The sequence below is a fragment of the Dendropsophus ebraccatus genome, chromosome 8 (assembly GCF_027789765.1).
Source record: "Dendropsophus ebraccatus isolate aDenEbr1 chromosome 8, aDenEbr1.pat, whole genome shotgun sequence".
Lineage (NCBI taxonomy): Eukaryota > Metazoa > Chordata > Amphibia > Anura > Hylidae > Dendropsophus > Dendropsophus ebraccatus.
Genome location: NC_091461.1, coordinates 20,112,349 through 20,130,771, shown reverse-complemented (window position 1 = coordinate 20,130,771; position 18,423 = coordinate 20,112,349). Strand labels below are relative to the sequence as shown.

Sequence of the window (18,423 nt, the reverse complement as noted above, 5' to 3'; positions counted from 1 at the left end):
GATTTATCAGACATGGTGTAAAGTGAAACTGGCTCAGTTGCCCCTAGCAACCAATCAGATTCCACCTTTCATTTTCCAAAGAGTCTGTGAGGAATGTGAGGTGGAATCTGATTGGTTGCTAGGGGCAACTGGGCCAGTTTCACTTTACACCATGTTTGATAAATCTCCCCTATAAATCATTGTGGATACACGGTTCTTCTAGTTTCTAAATGGAATCCTGCAATTCCCCCTCCACGATCTCAGAAAACACTGTGGCCGAGCAATACAAAGGGGTTAGATGGGGAATGAAATGTAGGCTGCACCTGACCCGCATAATGATGTCACTTTGCCACAAAATCATAACTTAAAAGACAATAGCAGAGGAAACCAGGCTGTAAGGAGGACTTCCTAACCCTGCACATTGCATATCTTGTTATATTGAGGTCTAAAAAAGTTTGGGAAAAAAAGGCTCTTGGGAGAGGATGGTAACAATAGTTGGGAATGCCTACGCCACCTAGTGGTCAACCCCATGTAGACTAGCTAGCTTCTTCCTGTGAAGCCGCATTCATTGTTAGAGTTGGGTCAGTGTTCTCCAACTGAAGGCTCTCCAGCTGCTGCAAAACTACAACTCCCATTATACCCGGCCTGCCGCTTACTATTCCACTCTGTACTTCAGTGTTCTCCATCTTGTCTCTCTCCAGCTGTTGCAAAACAACTGTCCAAGCACGATGGGAATTGTAGTTTTGCAACATTTGTACAGACACAAGGTGAGAACAGTGCTGATAAGACTGAAGACTATGTGGCGTCATTTTCTTGCAATAAAATTAATTGCAAACTTAAGGTTTCTCCAATGGGTTTCAGATCTGTGGGCAGCATATTACAGGAGTAGCAAAGAGGATGAGACATTATCAATTGTACACCCACAACATGCCCCTGTATATTGCAGAATTGTTGTGGATCTTCTCTATTGACTTCAATGGAAAAGTCAAAATCCCCAATAATTGCCCTGTAGGATACTCGGTGGATTACCTGTAGATCTACAATTGCTGATTCTTTTGCGCGGCAGGACGGGCTCTGCCCTGGCACACCGCGTGACAGGTTCCCTTTAGGTCTGCTTTAAAGGGGTTATCCAGTGCCACAAAAACATGGCCACTTTTGCCCCACTCTTGTCTCCAGTTCAGGTGTGGTTTGCAATGAAGCTCCATTTACTTCAATGGAACGGAGTTTTAAACCCCACCCAATCTGGAGACAAGAGAGGGGGAAAAGTGGCCATGTTTTTGTGGCACTGGATAACCCCTATAAAAAGGTGTTATCCTGTGGGAGAAAACTTTTCATATATAGGATGTAATAATAAGAAAGGCCCTGCACTCCTCCAGTGTTTCTGGGTCTGCCACTCACTGTAGCCACTGCCAACTTCTGAGACAAACCAACCTCTGCAGTGACAGCCCGCTCAGCCAATCACTGTGAAACAGAATAGCACAGTGGCCAGTGATTGGCTGAGCAGGCTGTAACTGCTAAGACAAGTTTGGCAGTGACTGCAGTGGGACTCCGCAGGAGTGTGGAGAGGCAAGCATAGGCTCTTAATTATTTTCTATATAACTGCAGCTATGTATGAAAAGGATAACCCCTATAAGTCTCAAAAAAGGGTCCAAAACATTGTGTGTAAACAGAGCCTAAAACAGCAAACTTCTCAAAGCGTTACTAAGTAGCTCTTCATCAGCTGCCACCTATAGATGTTTTACTTGGAGCCTTGAAGCATGACAAGATTAGGGAATTAGCCAACCAGGTAGACAACCCTTTTGGGGTTCTTATCTATCAAGTATTAAAGAGACGTCACCTCCCATAGGTGGCAGCAGAGAGCAAGCCTGTTTTTCTTATCGTAAACTACTTTGCATGCTCTTCTCCCATACAGCACTGTGCTCCATATATCTCCACATGTCCTAAGATTTCTAAAGTTGCAATACTATATAGAGCCTGTTGTGAGGGGAGGCGCTGTTTTTAATCCTGGATTTCAATAAGTGCTGTATATCTGACAGGGAAAACGTAAAAGATTACCATGATATAACTGCTAATTTGAGGGTCACAGTAGCCGGACCTCCTCCCTGGGCGTAGAGAGGGCACAGGTCCCATTCCAGAAATCCACTTGGCCCAGTGTGATCGGTATCCTGTTTTTGTGTTCAGGAGGAAATCATTTTCCAAGGAAAACTTCTGTCGCAATTTTGTGAGCAAGTTCACAGCCCTAAAAAAGAAATGTAAGACCCAGTACCCTCCAGCTGTGAGAAGATGATACATATAGCAGAGCTGAGTATGTCCTCTGGTACTCCTCCTCTTACGTGGTTCCAGCCATCCCAATGGGTAATATTATACAACACTGCAGGGAAACCTGGTGTATGCGCTTATAATACCCATAGAAGTTTACATATACCTCCGCGCCATTGTATACTGCCGTACAGACTCCACCGGGTGTCATGGGTACGGATTTATTTCTTCTAATACGTTGGCAGAATCTGGATCAGATGGTGCAAACTCTCAGGGCCTGTTATATAAGAGATAATAAGCATATAATGGTACAGTTGAATCGGACCCATGTTAGGACTCTATTCCACCCAACGATTATCGTTCAGATTATCGTTAAAGCGTTCGAATCTAAACAATAATCGTTCATTTGAATAGCAATAAGACCTGGACCTATTTTTATCGTTGCTCGTTCGCAAATCGTTCCGATTGAATAAGACATCGTTCGGTCGTTCGCGGTAGTGACGAACGCAAATAGCGAAGACAAGACGACCGCAAGAACGATCATAAGTAACAATTATCTTTCCATGTAAATGGGTGAACGATTTCAGGACTTTCGTAATAGCGGTCGTTTGGATCGTTTATCGTTAACGATTATGCGAACAATAATCGCCCCGAGCAACAGGGCCCTAACTCCACAAAAGCCTTAGGCTGCATTCACACGTTCCGGGAAGTTGTCCGTGCTCACGGATCCGTGCGCACGGACAATTTTACAGCCCATTGCTTTCTATGGGGCTATTCAGATGTTCCGTGATTTCACGGATCCGTGATCCGTTCCGTTGAAAAATAGGACATGTCATTACTCGGAACGGATGCACGGAAAGGATTCCCCATAGAAATCAATGAGATCAGTGTTTTTCACAGATGTGACATCCGTGTTTATCCGTGAAAAACACGGATGTGATGTAATCAATGTCATTTAAAATGATGTAAGACAGATCAGTGAAAAAAACGGACACTGATACAAAACGGACTGTTTTGCGCGGATCACGGAGGTAGCTGCCGGACCACAATCACGGACCGGGAAAATCACTTAACGTGTGAATGCAGCCTTATTTCTGTGTTATACAGAGCTGTACTAAGACATAGCTTAGGAGCCTATAACCATGTATGTAATGGTGCGTTTACACAGGCAGATTTATCTGACAGATTTTGTAAGCCAAAGCCAGGAATGGATTTGAAAAAAGGAGAACGCTCAGTCTTTCTTTTATGACCCGTTCCCTGTTTATGGTCTGTTCCTGGCTTTGGCTTAAAAAATCTGTCAGATAAATCTGCCTGTGTAAACGCATCATAAGGCGGTGATTGAACGCAGGCAGAGATCTTGGCAAATATGCCTATATAAGAAATTAGGGACTATAAAAGATATATTAAACTTCAGCAAATAAAATTTCTTTCAAATCAGCTGGAGTCAGAAAGTTATATACATATATCATTGTAAGGCTACCTGAGCGATAGGACCTTATTATAGGTCAGCTGCATCTCCCACTATTGTATTCTTTTAATGCAAATTTAAAAGGGGGTTGTCCAGCGAAAAGAAAAAAAATTCTTTCAAATCAACTGGTCATAAGTTATATAGATTTGTAATTTACTTTTATTTTAAAATCTCAAGTTTTCCCATACTTATCAACTACTGTATGTCCTGCAGGAAGTGTTCATTTATTTACTTTCAGAAACAGTGCTCTCTGCTGACATTTCTGTCTATGGGCTCATGCACACTGAGCAAAAGGCGAGGAATTGAAGAGGAATCCGCTCTTAAATTCTGCTTGAAATTCCTCCCGTAAAAGAATGAACAGAGCAATGTCTTGTTGTGTTCAATGGGATTTCCTCTCTGTTGTTCCAAGCAGAATTTTCTGCCGCAGATCTGCTTTCCGCCCAAAGTAGTAACATGTCACTTCTTTTGGCAGAATCTGCTAGAGGAATCCTATAGAAGTCAATGGGGCTTGAATTCTGCTTAAAATTCCGCTTGCATTCCACTTCTATTCTGCTCGGAGCAGAAATCTTCGAGCAAAAGACTACTGTAGGAATTTCTGCTTGGTGTGCATGAGCCCTTCGTCAGGAACCTCCTGCTCTGGACAGTTCCTGTTTTGGCCAGAGATGTCAGCAGAGAACACAGTTTCTGAATGTAAATAATACACCACTTTCTGCAGGACATACAGCAGCTAATAAGTATGGGAAGACTTGAGATTTTTCAATAAAAGTAAATTACAAATCTATATAACTTTGAGACCAATTGAATGGAAAGTAATACATTTTCACTGGACAAGATGAGCGTTGTTTAACACTAAAGTTGTTTAGAGTGTCATCTCAGTCGTCGCACCTCACATCAATTTTACTCCAGAGCTGCACTTACTATTCTGCTGGTGAAGTCACTGTGTACATTCATAGAGATGTAATTTTTTTGAAGGGAGAAAGTGTCAAGTAAAACAAGTTCCATTAAATACAAACAGTCAGGTATTTATTAGGCACCACATGTTCATTGAAACATTCGTTGTCTATGGGCAAATTCTCCGGATGATAGTAAAAGAAGAAAAAAAAAAAAAAAAAGGATAAGAAAACTGTTAAATATGGACCGGACCCTAACATTATTGTAAACTGATGTTACACAATTGTGTTAGGAGTGGTATCAATAGGGTAGGGTCCACATGGCAAGATAACTTGGTTTGTCCCATCATTTAAATAAAATAAAAAATTACAATTATAAAAGTATGCCCAAAAAGACGCCCAAAGTTTTTGACATGCACTTCACCCAAAAAAAAATTAAAAAAAAAAAAAACACCAGTAAAAAGAAGACCTCTACCCGTCCTGTTCAGTTGGGATATGTTACAGGATTAGATAAACATGACTATAGTCTTCAAAAAGCAGCGCCACACCTGTTCACAGGTTATGTCTGGTATTGCAGCAGGAAGGACAATCTATATTTTTTTTTCTTTAAAGAAAGCAGCCATGATTTTCTATCTTGGAATAACAGCGTACCTGCCAAAAAATGATATGTCCGTAAGTTTTTATCTAGCTGCTCATTGTTGTGGTCAGGGTCTGAATACTCAGACCCTGACTGACCACAAGAAAGAGCAGCTTGAGAAACACTCTAAGACCAGGAAACCCCATAGACTTAAATTAGTGCATCCTGGTCATGTGACACAGAGCCAGGAAAGAATGAGCCAAGTGTGCACTTTTCCCGACGCATTCTCATAGATCGGGGCCTGAGTGTTCTTTATGACATATCCAAAGTGTTTTTTATTTATTTATTTATTTATTTTTTAATGAAAAGTACCCTTTATAATGTCTTGCTATGTGTACAGGTTCGGAGGGGGCGGTTGAGAGACAACCAAAACAACCATAGCAGTGTTTGTCGGCCATCTTTTCCAAGGAAATGAACTGCCTTTCAGGAGTCTAGGATAGCTAGATGACCACCTATGACCACCTTTTTTATGACAAGTACCCTTTCTAATTTCATGCTATGTGTACAGGTTCGGGGGAGCGGTTAAGAGACAACCAAAACAACCATCAGCCATCTTTTCCAAACTAAATGAACAGCCTTTCAGGAGTCTAGGATGGCTAGATGACCACCTATGACCGTAACACCTTCACGGGCTAGAACAACTCTTGGACTAGGTTTACTAGTGATTTTTTTCCTTTTAGATTTGTGGTGAAAATGCGAGAGAGATTCTTAAAAATTAAAATAAAATCAACAACCTAACCTATATTCTATGTTGCAGTATTGCTGACGTACTGACCATCCAAAGGACGACACACCAGAATCCCCACCCCCACTGCCCTGTGCCACAGATTAGGTCAATGGTTACAAGCATGCTCAGAACATTATCTTGCATGGGGGAGGATCTCGTGTACAATCAAAACAACAGAAATAGTGCAGCATTTTGGTATTGGGGGGGGGGGGTCCCCTCTCCCTCTTATTCCCCATTGTGTCTTGAGGAGAAAGGGAAGACGAGAGAGGAGAGGAGGACCTAGCAGCCAGCCTTTCATTGCCTTTCGAGAGTCTCAGCATTTCATTAGACATTCAGATTTTGTGGGTTTTAATGGATTGGTTCAGTTCTGGATCTCCGCTGGTTGGTTAACAATAACTTGTATGACAAAGTCTTTTTGAATCTTAGTCTCTTGCAGTTTCATCCTGTCCGTGAGAAGTTTTCCAGAGAAGAACCATCGCTGCCAACAAGGTTCAAGACCCTCCACGGAATGTAGTTGCTTCTTCAATTGGCCAATAGTGTCCGTCATGCTTGCATTGAGTTTAACGTCCTTTCCAGTAGAAAGCCGGACCTTGAGCTGGAATTCCCGTCTGTTGTTGGGGGCTGGGTCGGGGGCATCCGTGCCGTCCTCATCGCTTCTTTCCGTGATGAGGTTAATGGGAGGAGCCAGGCAATATACCGGGAGCTGGTACCGTGTTCCAAGTTCATCATAGCACTCCGTAAGGGAACCTGAGAAGAGCGGGAGGTTTATAGTTAGATATTAGGTAAAGTATAGGACATTGGGTCAGTTTTCTTTTTCTACTTTAAAAGGATAAGTTTTGGGTCAAACTTATTCAGAAATTAAAAAAAAAAAAAAAAAATCATAAGTTCACAAACTTTGTAGTTTTTGGGCCTCTCAGCTCTTGTTTTAGTATGAAATTTTAAGATTACAACCTTTAGCGGTGCTTATAGGGGTTATCCAGAAACACCACCACTCCCTGTCCTCACTTAGGATGCAGTTTTGCTACTGTGTTCTATTGACGTGAATGGAGCTGAATTGTAATACCACACACAGCCTGAGGACAGGGGGTGGTGCGTTTCACTGAAATACTACAATTTTTTACTAGAGATGAGCGAATTTACAGTAGGAGCGAAGCAACTCGCTTAGTTCCTATTGACGTTCTGCTCAGGCTAGGTTCACACTGCGTTTTCAGCATCTGTTTAACGGATCCGTTTTTCTTTTAACGGTCAAAAAAGTAGTGTCAACAGTACTTTTTTGTGCGTCAAAAAAACGCATCCGTCTTGATCCATTTTTTTTATAATGAAAGTCAATGGAAAAACAGGTCCAAAACGGATGCACACAAATGCATCCATTTTTTGCAAAAAATGGATCCGTTAAACGGATGCTGAAAACGCAGTGTGAACCTAGCCTCATTAGGCTGCAGGCTTTAAAGTCTGCTCCCCTCCCAGTAGGCTACTATACTGACGAAAGTGTTCCGGGAATTCCGTACCCCATTCCATAGCACATCATCCATTTATACAGTCTGTACACAGAACACATGAAGGCCCTCTTAGAGTCTCCACCATCTCAGTTACCATTTGGTACTAACAAAAATGGAGCCAGATGGCCCATTACACCAATAGAGAACAAAACTACTCAACAGACCCCCATTGACTTTAATAGGGTTTGCCAGGTTTTGCGCTCATGTGGAGTCTAAAAAAAAATTATTTTTGTTCTCGTCACCTAATTTCAGTGTGAACTTGTCCTTAAAAATAGAAGAAACTCTCATCAGAGGTGAACGGCTCCTGGAACAAATACTAAGTTATATTTCCCAAATCTCTAGCAGTAATATGAAGAGGTACATGTCAATGTGAGGAATCCCAGGGATCGGTGTATTTTCTACATAGAGTCTCGCTCTGTGCACACATTTCTTGCCAGAAACAGGAGCAGATTTCTTCAGAAGAGTCACGTGATCAGAAGAGATCTACGAGAAGGGTTACTGTTTGCACTGAATGAAGAACGAGTCCGTCATGACTAAACACGCCGATAAGTCATAAGAGTTTTAGGGCAAATTTACTGGGAAATTCCCACACTTACTTATTTTCACATCAGGAAAGTCTGCTAGTGGGTTTTTATGCAAACTGGGCAAAAACAGAACAAACAGGTTTTGATGTGGAATTTGAGCTTCTGTGACAAAGAGGCCTGTGTGTCCCCTACAGGCACAATGGGGCCCCCTATAGACATCTGAGTTTAACCATTTCATGATTGCGCTACGGGGGGGGGGGGGGGGATAAGTTATAAGGAGGCCTATTTACATACATGCAACGAAAGCAACAGTATTAACCCTTTAAGGACGGGGCCACTTTTCGTTTTTGCGTTTTCGTTTTTTCCTCCTTGTGTTTAAAAGGCCATAGCACTTGCATTTTTCCACCTAGAAACCCACATGAGCCCTTATTTTTTGCATCACTAATTGTACTTTGCAATGACAGGCTGAATTTTTGCATATAGTACACTGCGAAACCAGAAAAAAATTCAAAGTGTGGTGAAATTGGGAAAAAAAAAAAAACGCATTTCTTTTATTTGGGGGGGATTGTGTTTTTACGCCATTCGCCCTGGGGTAAAACTGACTTGTTATGCATGTTCCTCAAGTCGTTACGATTAAAACGATATATAACATGTATAACTTTTCTGGTATCTGATGGCCGATAAAAAATTCAAACCATTGTTAACAAATATACGTTCCTTAAAATCGCTCCATTCCCAGGCTTATAGCGCTTTTATCCTTTGGTCTATGGGGCTGTGTCAGGTGTCATTTTTTGCGCCATGATGTGTTCTTTCTATCGGTACCTTGATTGCGTATATACGACTTTATGAACGCTTTTTATTACATTTTTTCTGGATTTGATGCGACCAAAAATGCGCAATTTAGCACTTTGGGATTTTTTTGCGCTGACGCCGTTTACCATGCGAGATCAGGAATGTGATTAATTAATAGTTCGGGCGATTACGCACGCGACGATACCAAACGTGTTTATTTATTTATTTAAAACCTGGGAAAAGGGGGGTGATTCAGACTTTTATTAGGGGAGGGGGATTTTTACTAATAACAATACTTTTTTTGTTACCCTGGGGTTAGGGTTATTCCCCCTGGGGTTAGGGTTATGCCCCCTGGGGGACTTCTAGTATATACACTTTGATCTCTCATTAAGATCTTTGCTGAATAGTTATACAGCAAAGATCAATGAGATCGGCACTAGTTTGCTTTAGGCTGCTGCAGCGAGTCCCGAGCCGATGACGGTGGAGCGATCTCACCCACTAGACACCAGGGATAAGCTGCATCCGGTAATCAGATGTAGCTGTCTTGTTTGACAGCTGCATCTGATTACTGTATTAGCGGGCACGGCGATCGGACCGTGCCCGCTAATACCCGCGGTCCCGGGCACCCAGGACCGCGGCGGTTCATAGCGGGGTCGGGGTCACTGGAGGGACACTGAGCATCCCTCTGCCATCATCCTCTCCAGCAGCCACAGCCCGCACAGCTCTGGGAGTCGGGTCGGGACATCACCATGTTATCCAGGAAGTGACATCACCATGTTATTCAGGAAGTGACATCACCATGTTATCCAGGAAGTGAAGCCTTGATGCAGTAGTAAGTGCAGGGAAATCTTTAGCCAGGGACAGATTAAGGGTCCAACCTTAGGATTCAGGTGTAGGAAAGAGAAGTGTGCATGATCATAATACTGAAGCCTATGGAAGTTATAAAGAAGAGATAGCCAATTCCTGTGTCCACTGTCTCTACTATCCCTACTCTGCTGGATACCATTGCCAAGAAGCCATCAGGGGCCTCTGTTTTTCAGCAAGGTGGGAGCCCCAGAGGTAAACAGTCCATATACCAACCATATAAGTAGAGGTATGGGGCTGTAAAAAGTAAACCAAGCATAGAAGGTGGTAAAGTGCCCAGTGCCCCTTACTATACCCTAGTCCTGTGGTGGGACTACATAATTCAGCAGGCTTTTTACACCCTCAGGTTGAGATTACCCCACAGAGAACAATTTTAGCCGTAGCTGCAATAGTTAATTCCACTGCTAAAACACAGCTACATGACAAATAGTTCCAATGGGTGGAGTAGTTTGGGATTGAGAAACAACATGCCAATGATATTAGGTCATAAATTGGAATTTTAGGGGTTGTAAAGACACATGCAAACTCTGTGCGTACAACCAAAAAAAAAAAAAAAAAAAAAGACTGAAAAAGTATACAATACCACGCATAGACTGACTGTATTATACTATAGATTTTGAATTATTTTGCAAAGCTAAAGGATTGCTCTGACCACACATATGATGACCCCTGTACATGATGTGGTACCCAGTCTTGTAGATCAGGGGTTCGAAGTTTAGTGCCCGTCCACAGCACAAGCGTATAATTATTAACGAATGTAAAGCAATTATGTATCACCGCTCACTACTGTACAGGAAAAAGGAGTCCGGAGGTAGATCCCTGCTCCTGTACTCCAGAGTGGCGCGTATCTTCTCCGGTGGGCTGCGCGCAAGGTGTGCCACCTGTAGGAGAAGACTGGCGGTGCTCTGGCACAAAAAGCAGACCGCTGAAGAGGACCTGGCCAGCGCTGGCATGGGGGCAAGGGGAGTGGAATTTTTTATTCTTAGGTATGGACTATGGGGGGGAAACTATAATACAAGGGGTACCCGGGAGAGGCTTATTAACTGCAATACTAGGAGCACCATTGGGGGGGGGGGGGTTAACTGCAATACTAGCTAAAGCTTTGGTTGTCTAGTCATGATGGACATTGTAGTTTTGCAACAGCTGGAGAGCAGCAGGTTCCTTATCCCTGCTATAACAGATTTATTTTCTATGAGACAGTGATATTTTGTACTTTTTTTTACTTACCATGAGGTAAAGTAATACTGGCTCCATCTACAATAGCCTGCGCCAATTCGTGATCGTTGGCTTCCACCGCATAGGCTGCGGCTTTCAGCGCGTCCCAGATTTCCTTACGTCCCTCGAATGCTGGTGCGGTGTCCCAGAACTCATCCCGCTTACTACGCAGCTGGCCGTCCGTCATGGGGTAGTCACTCTTCCATCTTGGACGTTCTTTTTTCAAGGGCTCATTACGACCTGATCAAAAATAGAGGAAATTAACAATAAAGTTATAAAATTATATATATATATATATATATATATATATATATATATATATATATATATATATATATAATTTTTTTTGATACTCGATTATACCATGCACCTTTACACAATTTTTTTCCTACTTTTTATTTCCCGTGTTCTGTTACAGCCTATGGGTTTTATGTCCTTATTTTATAAGTCAGTGACGATGTCGTCAGCTCATAAGGGAATGCACCATCTAATCACACGGACTTAGGCCGGCTCTGCGGGCTGCTACCAAACATGAATAGGAGTTGCCGGACGCCTAAAGGTCACTCCATAAAACAAAGTATTTATAGCTCAGTGAATGAAGCAGCGAGTAATCTACAGCATCCGAGAACAATCTGGGATTAGGTGCAGGATCTGACAGTGCCCGGATTATAGTGATGGAAGTCCGCACCATTCTCTAATAAACCAATTACATCTAATTGTTGACTGTGCGGAGATGCATCTAGGATAAGATGGTTCTTGTATGAATGGTTGGGTTTTACTAACAGATAAGGCGTGGATGGATAATATACTGTATGAATGTACGGACAAACAGGTTAGACTGAATGTAAAATAGTGTTAAATAGGCGGACATCATCAGGATCCCTACAGGAGTCACCATATGCAGCATGACCTCTGATATCTATCTGAAATGATATGCCACTTACTATATAGCTAGGATTTTAAAATCTATAAATCATATAGATATAATATATGCAGTTAAACACAATGGGGGAGATTTATAAACTGGTGTAAAGTGAAACTGGCTCAGTTGCCCCTAGCAACCAGATTCCACCTTTCATTTTCCAAAGAGTCTGTGAGGAAAGAAAAGTGGAATCTGATTGGTTGCTAGGGGCAACTGAGCCAATTCTACTTTACACCAGTTTTATAAATCTTCCCCAATGTGTACTTGTATATGGTTATTTATTTCTATATGCGTTATATGGTTACGTATCTGTATATGCAATACATAGTTATGAATTTGTATATGTAATATATATAGTTCTGTATCTGTATATGCATAATATAGTCATGTATTTGTATATGCTTTATATGGTTATGTATCTGTATATGCATAATAGTCATGTATTTGTATATGCATTATATGGTTATGTATTTGTATATGCATTATATGGTTATGTATTTGTATATGAATTATATGGTTATGTATTTGTATATGCATTATATGGCTATGTATTTGTATATGCATTATATGGCTATGTATTTGTATATGCATTATATTGTTATGTATTTGTATATGCATTTGCTTATCTGGTAACTATGGAGTCTAGAGCTTCACCCAACAGGTCGATCAATACGCAGCTCCTCCTGTGATGCCTAGGGGATCGCCAATTGCCAATTCATAGGTCCTATGCCTACGGACTTGAATACCACAGGTCGCTTTAACAAGTGTCACACCAGGCCGCCTCCGCAGCATCTCCACTTCATAGTTCGAAGCACGTTTTACAGTGAGCATTTAAAACCCCATAAAGTTTTTGTCACCTGAAGAAAACTCCATTTCTAAAGACCCAAACCCAGGGATCAGCTATGAATCGGGAAAGTTTTGATCAGCCATAAAGCAAAATGATTACATAATAATACATGCATGGGCCTTAGCCATTAGAGCTGGAGTTACCGTTATCCTGATACAAGGGTGTCCTATACTTTATCAATTTCATATGCCAAAGAGGGCATAAGGATATAGGTTATCAGATCTGTTAGGTAATTGAGTGTGTTCAGCTTAGTAGAACCTACATGTGTTCTGAATGGGAGGGGGAGAAACCTAATGCCATGTGCCTTATGCCCCCAAGAGCACAAGGCAGAAGGACTGGGTGTCTGAAATACAAATTTGTATAATCGTTCCCTCCCCAGACATCATCAGTAGAGAAGAGCACAACTTGAGCATGCAATCTTCAGCCATGGGTACTCAAATCCTGAACAAAGTTGGATGCCGCCCTAGGAAGTGCTGGAAAACATGGGTTAATCCATAGGCCATAATCTGTATCCATGTCTTCCCGGGCTCCGTAGGGCTGCATCCACCAGTAATCACATGGCAAACAGATTCAAGCATGCTTGAGTTGCGCTCATTTCCAAGTCTAGGGAGAATCAGGATCAAAGAAGCTACAAATGTTGCAGATACAGCCGATCAGGGACTTGTTTACATCAGCTGTCTCAGAAGGGGGGGGGGGGACAGAGAGAAAGGCTCACATGCAGATTTTTGCATCTTCAGCAGAAAGCAGCAGTTCAGAACTGGGGAAAGGAGACTGAATAGATAACAAGTATGGAAGGAATTGTTAGTCTCACCATGGGCAGCAACATGTCAAAAGTTATCTTTGGGTGGAATACCCCTTTAACAAAACGCGTAGTTTAATGATATTTGTTCAGGATTAAAACAAAGGCTCTACAGTAACCAAACCAGCACCTATTGTCTATAGGCTGACCGTGAATATAGCAGAGCCAGTCCAGGACAACTACAACAAGGAATGCAAGAACGTTCTCAATTATATCACAAGATGCACCTAACATCTACATTTTACATGGTGCTACCTCGTGCCTGGTATTCAGCTTACATGTCTGCAGGGCAATGAAGCTTGTCATAAACATTTTATATGTCACCGTAAGATACTTTTTCAGAGAACAACAACTCTGTATCATGTACAAAAATGCTACAGTGGGGCCTAAAATGCCAATGTCTTGGGCTAGGCTCATATCTGTGCTAAAATCTAGAATGAGCCATGTCGTCAGCACATCTCTAGAATACACTGTATGCAATAGAAGAGGGGAGACCACGTGTAGGAAGAAGAGCCGTGGTAGAAAAACAGATAATATGTTACTCCATTTTCATTGGGGGCACAAAGGGGGACTATTACTATATGGGTGCTGCACAGAGGGGGCCTAATACTATATGTGGGAGCTGCACAGTGTGTGGCCTCATAGTAAATGGGAACAAAGAGAGGGCCTAAACTATATGGGAGCACAGAGGGTGCCATATAATGGCGGACTGGACCAGACGAAGAACCACCTGTGTGTCACTGAAATCAATGTGCATTCTGCTTGTATCCCATCATTAAGGGGTACCCCAGTGAAAAATCTTTTTTTTTTTTCCCCTCAAATCAACTAGTTTCAGAAAGTTATATAGATTTGTAATTTACTTCGATTTAAAAATCTCCAGTCTTTCCAGTACATATCAGCTGCTGTATATCCTGCAGGAAGTGGTGTATTGTTTTCAGTCTGACACAGTGCTCTCTGCTGCCACATGTCTTGAGCAGGAAAGGTTTTCTATGGTGATTTAATACTACTCTGGACAGTTCCTGACGTGGACAGAGGTAGCAGCAGAGAGCACTGTGTCAGACTGAAAAGAATACACCACTTCCTGCAGAACAAACAGCAGCTGATAAAAATGGGAAGACCAGTTAATTTGAAAGAAAAAAAGGGTTTTTTTTGCTGGAGTTCCCTTTTAGTTACCTGGGTTAGGGGTCCACTTATTCTCACCCACACACCCCTAGGCTAAACCCCCAGCCACACCTCTAGAACTGACTTGTCAGGAACAATGACCACCTAGTGTACACGAGTGCCAATATGGCTGACCATGCTGATATTCCAACATCTGGGCAGGTAAAGTCTGGAGCACAAGCAGCAGAAATGTTACATAATATAGTGTGTTCCATGCTTAGCAGGTAAACCTCATCCATCATTTATGCAATAGAATAGAATTTATTAACTATGCGGAATATCTGACAGGACAGACTATTCCCACCGAGGCTTTGTTAACTCACATCAATGAACTCCGCCACAAGGTCTTCTCTAGTACAGAAGGAAATTAGCTTTTTAATGCATTTTTGGGGTAAAAGCACTTTATAGGGGAGGAGAAGTGACGGTTTTATTTCCAGCTGCGCACAGCATGAATTTACTGCTGATTCAGGGGAAACCAAAGCATTCCAAGGTCGTCTTATCGCATTCCTTACCTGGGGCAAGACGTTGTGTAACTCAGCCTATAGCGGACGCTGAATGAGAACGCCAATACACATTATATACACATTATTACAATAGACCCAGGCTGATCTACCGCATGGGGGAAAAGCGAAAATTATAATTCAGCAACTACGATTCATCTCACATTAGCTGTAAAGGGTTGGCTTCTGCAATCACTTTCTCTGCAAAAATTTCTTTATACCACGACTTCAAAAAGTACTTTTTAGACTATACTTGTATTACTTAAAGGGGTCTTCCACTTTCAAATAACTACTTTAACTTACTCTCTAATAAAAGTAGAGGGGTACGCCGGTGAAAATCTTATTCTTTCAGATCAACTGATATCAGAAAGTTATATAGATTTGTAATTTACTTCTATTTAAAAATCTCAAGTCTTTCCATACCTATCAGCTGCTGTATGTCCTGCAGGAAGTGGTGTATTCTTTCCAGCCTGACACAGTGCTCTCTGCTGCCACCGCTGTCCATGTCAGGAACTGTCCAGAGCAGAAGAGGCTACAGCTGTGGACAGTTACGGACATGGACAGAGGTGGCAGCAGAGAGCACTGTGTTAGACTGGAAAGAATACACCACTATCTGCAAGAAATACAGCAGCTGATAAGTATGGGAAAGATAGAGGTTTATAAATAGAAGCAATTTCAAAATCTGTATTGCTTTCTCAAACCAGTTGATTTGAAAGGAAAATATTTTCGCCAGATTAATAGAGGGGTTTTCCCTGTTCAGAATCTTCATCTGTTTGTCAATGTGAAGGATAGTTACAAAGAGTGTCTCTCCTTCTGGAGGACCTGTTCTGTCCTACATTACACAGACAAACCCATGGACACTGTAATACTTCCTTTACCCTGGGGTGGTGCCCATGGGGAAATCTAGTAGAGATGTGGTGCACCCCCGGAGGTGTTATATCGGAGGGACGGCCGGTCACTTGCTAGGTGTTGTAGTGTGACACCACTCCGGTGGTGGATGGCAGAGATCACATGACGCCAGTGCCTGGTGGACACACAGGTGTGATGGCACGCCTGCTTTTAGTGGGTAAGGCCGGTTGTACCCTTTTCCCCTTTGGTCAGTGTCCTGCCGGGCTGTTACTGGGTCCTTTGGGGTAAATGTCACAGATGATGTAGTCACAGGTGGCCAGAGCGGTGTAATGACCCTTCTGGATAGTAGGACCCGCCACCCACAGAAAGGGGAAGTGTCCCAAGGTTGCAGTGTAGATGCTGTGTAGGTGGTGATGAATGATCACAGACTCTGAGAACGTTGAGTCAATTTACTACTTGTAAATGTGGAGCAGGTAATACAGAAAATCTTTGATATACACTTGACAAAGTTCCAATAAAGACTTGAACATACAACGACCAGATCTGTAGGATACCTGCAGTGTAAGAGATAGTTGTGTCGGTAGAGTTGTGCTGAGGTAGAGTGGCAGAGAAGAGAATGCCGTGAGTGTCTCAACCCATGTAGTAATGTGCTCTGCCGGTATGTTGAAGGATACAATAGAGTACTTGTAGAAGGAAAAGAACGCCACTAGCGTTGGTTAACCGTACTAATGGGTGACACAGGCCCCAGACCTTGTTACCTTGGTTGAGCGGAATGCTGAGGGTTCCCTGCTGACACCCGCCCTGCGAGATGGAGTTCATACATTTACTGCAACTTTGCTCCACCCAGATCCGTTCCTAGCTCTTTGGCTCTATAGTGGATACTGTCCTGCACTGTGACTGCTCCTTGTCCACGGCGTGGGTTAAGGTTATCTTTTGGCTAGTCCTCTCCTGAGAGGATTAACACTGCATAGTGCTTTGTGTGGGTACTGGTAAAAAGGTTGGTAACAGTGGGCTGTCTTGCGTCCTACCCATGCGGGGTACTGGCTAAGACTGACTTTCGGGGACCTGGCAGAGGGCCAGGGCCTGGACAAGACTGCTGTGGAGAGCTATCTAGCTTGCGTCCTTTCTCCACACTGTCCCAAACGGAAAGCTCTTGCTCCTCACCCACCCATGGGACTAACTTCCTCTACAGTGTGTAGGGTGCGCTATGATTGGGTGGACAGAGTGCAATAGAAGAACAGAGAGGAAAGGTGATAGGAAAGAAGAAAGCAGAAATCCTACTGGTCTACAGATTCTGGTGACACGCAAACACAATAACCCTTTGTGATCCTTCAGCTGTGCAGCTTCCATACCCCAATACATAATACAGCGACATCTAGTGGTCAACTCTTAATACTACTTTCACCATAATAAGACCACAAAAAGTACAGACTTTTGCGAAGGGTGTATACAATAGTAACACCCCTAGTCCCAACACCACAGAGACTGTTCAAAGCAGATAACCCCTTTTAAAACCAATGGCTATCGGTTAAGAAAGCAGACCGGTCTTCCTTAATAATTTGATAAATCCTTGTATTACCCCACAAGATAACAGTGTTTCTAAAGGCAGCCATATACATTATCATTAGCTGTCCAGGCATGATGGGAATAGTAGTCTTGCCCTAGCTGGACAGTTGAAAGTTTGCTGTAGATAATCAGAGCAAGATGATGTAAAATCAGGAATGTTCTTTCGAGGGTGTTTCCATGTTTGCATCCAAACAGAGGACAGAAGTCTGAGTCATCCTATTTTGGTACTTTTTAGAAATACTATTCAGCTGTTTCTCATTAGTTTTTGGGAAAATTGAGTAACAAACCATCTAGCTTCCATGACTGCTCTCACAGAAGGTTATTCAGAGATGATCCTTTGAGGTTTTACTATCACTTTTTTTAAAAAATTCTTTTGATAGGTCACACATATGTCAAAGGTTTTCAAAGGTTTTCACTCTCGCCGTTTGCTAGATAGCACCGGGAGAAGGGCGAATGAGCGCTTCACTTCCTTGTCTTGCTTTTCCTTGAAGATGGGCTCCATCTCCTGTAATAGGATAGTAAGAGAAGTGTGCCAGGTGGTGAAGCACATAGCGGGGAACCTGTCCTAGAAAAGGAGGGGTGGGGGGAAATAAATTTATTCCCCTTCTTTTTCAGAGTATCCCTTTAAAGGAGAAGCCCGTCGAAAATTTTTATTAAAGTATTGTATTGCCCCCCAAAAGTTAAACAAATTACCAATATATATTTATTAAGGGAAATGCTTATAAAGTGCTTTTTTCCCTGAACTTACTACATCAAGGCTTCACTTCCTGGCTAACATGGTGATGTCACTTCCTGGATAACATGGTGATGCCACAACCCGACTCCTAGAGCTGTGCGGGCTGTGGCTGCTGGAGAGGATAATGGCAGGGGGATGCTCAGTGTCTCTCCAGTGCCCTGTGTCCCTCAGTGTCCCTCTACCATCATC

At 42.5% G+C, this 18,423-nt stretch overlaps 1 protein-coding gene across 2 annotated transcripts in view; it reads right to left on the bottom strand.

The window, feature by feature from the left end:
* Nucleotides 1-4,707: 4,707 nt before the first annotated feature.
* Nucleotides 4,708-18,423, bottom strand: part of UBTD1 (ubiquitin domain containing 1) — a 46,348-nt gene continuing 32,632 nt past the window's right edge. For both annotated transcript variants that reach the window (XM_069978896.1, XM_069978897.1), the window contains exons 2-3: nucleotides 10,867-11,094; nucleotides 4,708-6,707 (exon numbers count right to left, since the gene is read on the bottom strand). In XM_069978896.1, the coding sequence (XP_069834997.1) occupies nucleotides 6,322-6,707; nucleotides 10,867-11,094 (614 nt within the window). In that variant the 3' untranslated portion in view covers nucleotides 4,708-6,321. The remainder of the gene's footprint in view (nucleotides 6,708-10,866; nucleotides 11,095-18,423) is intronic.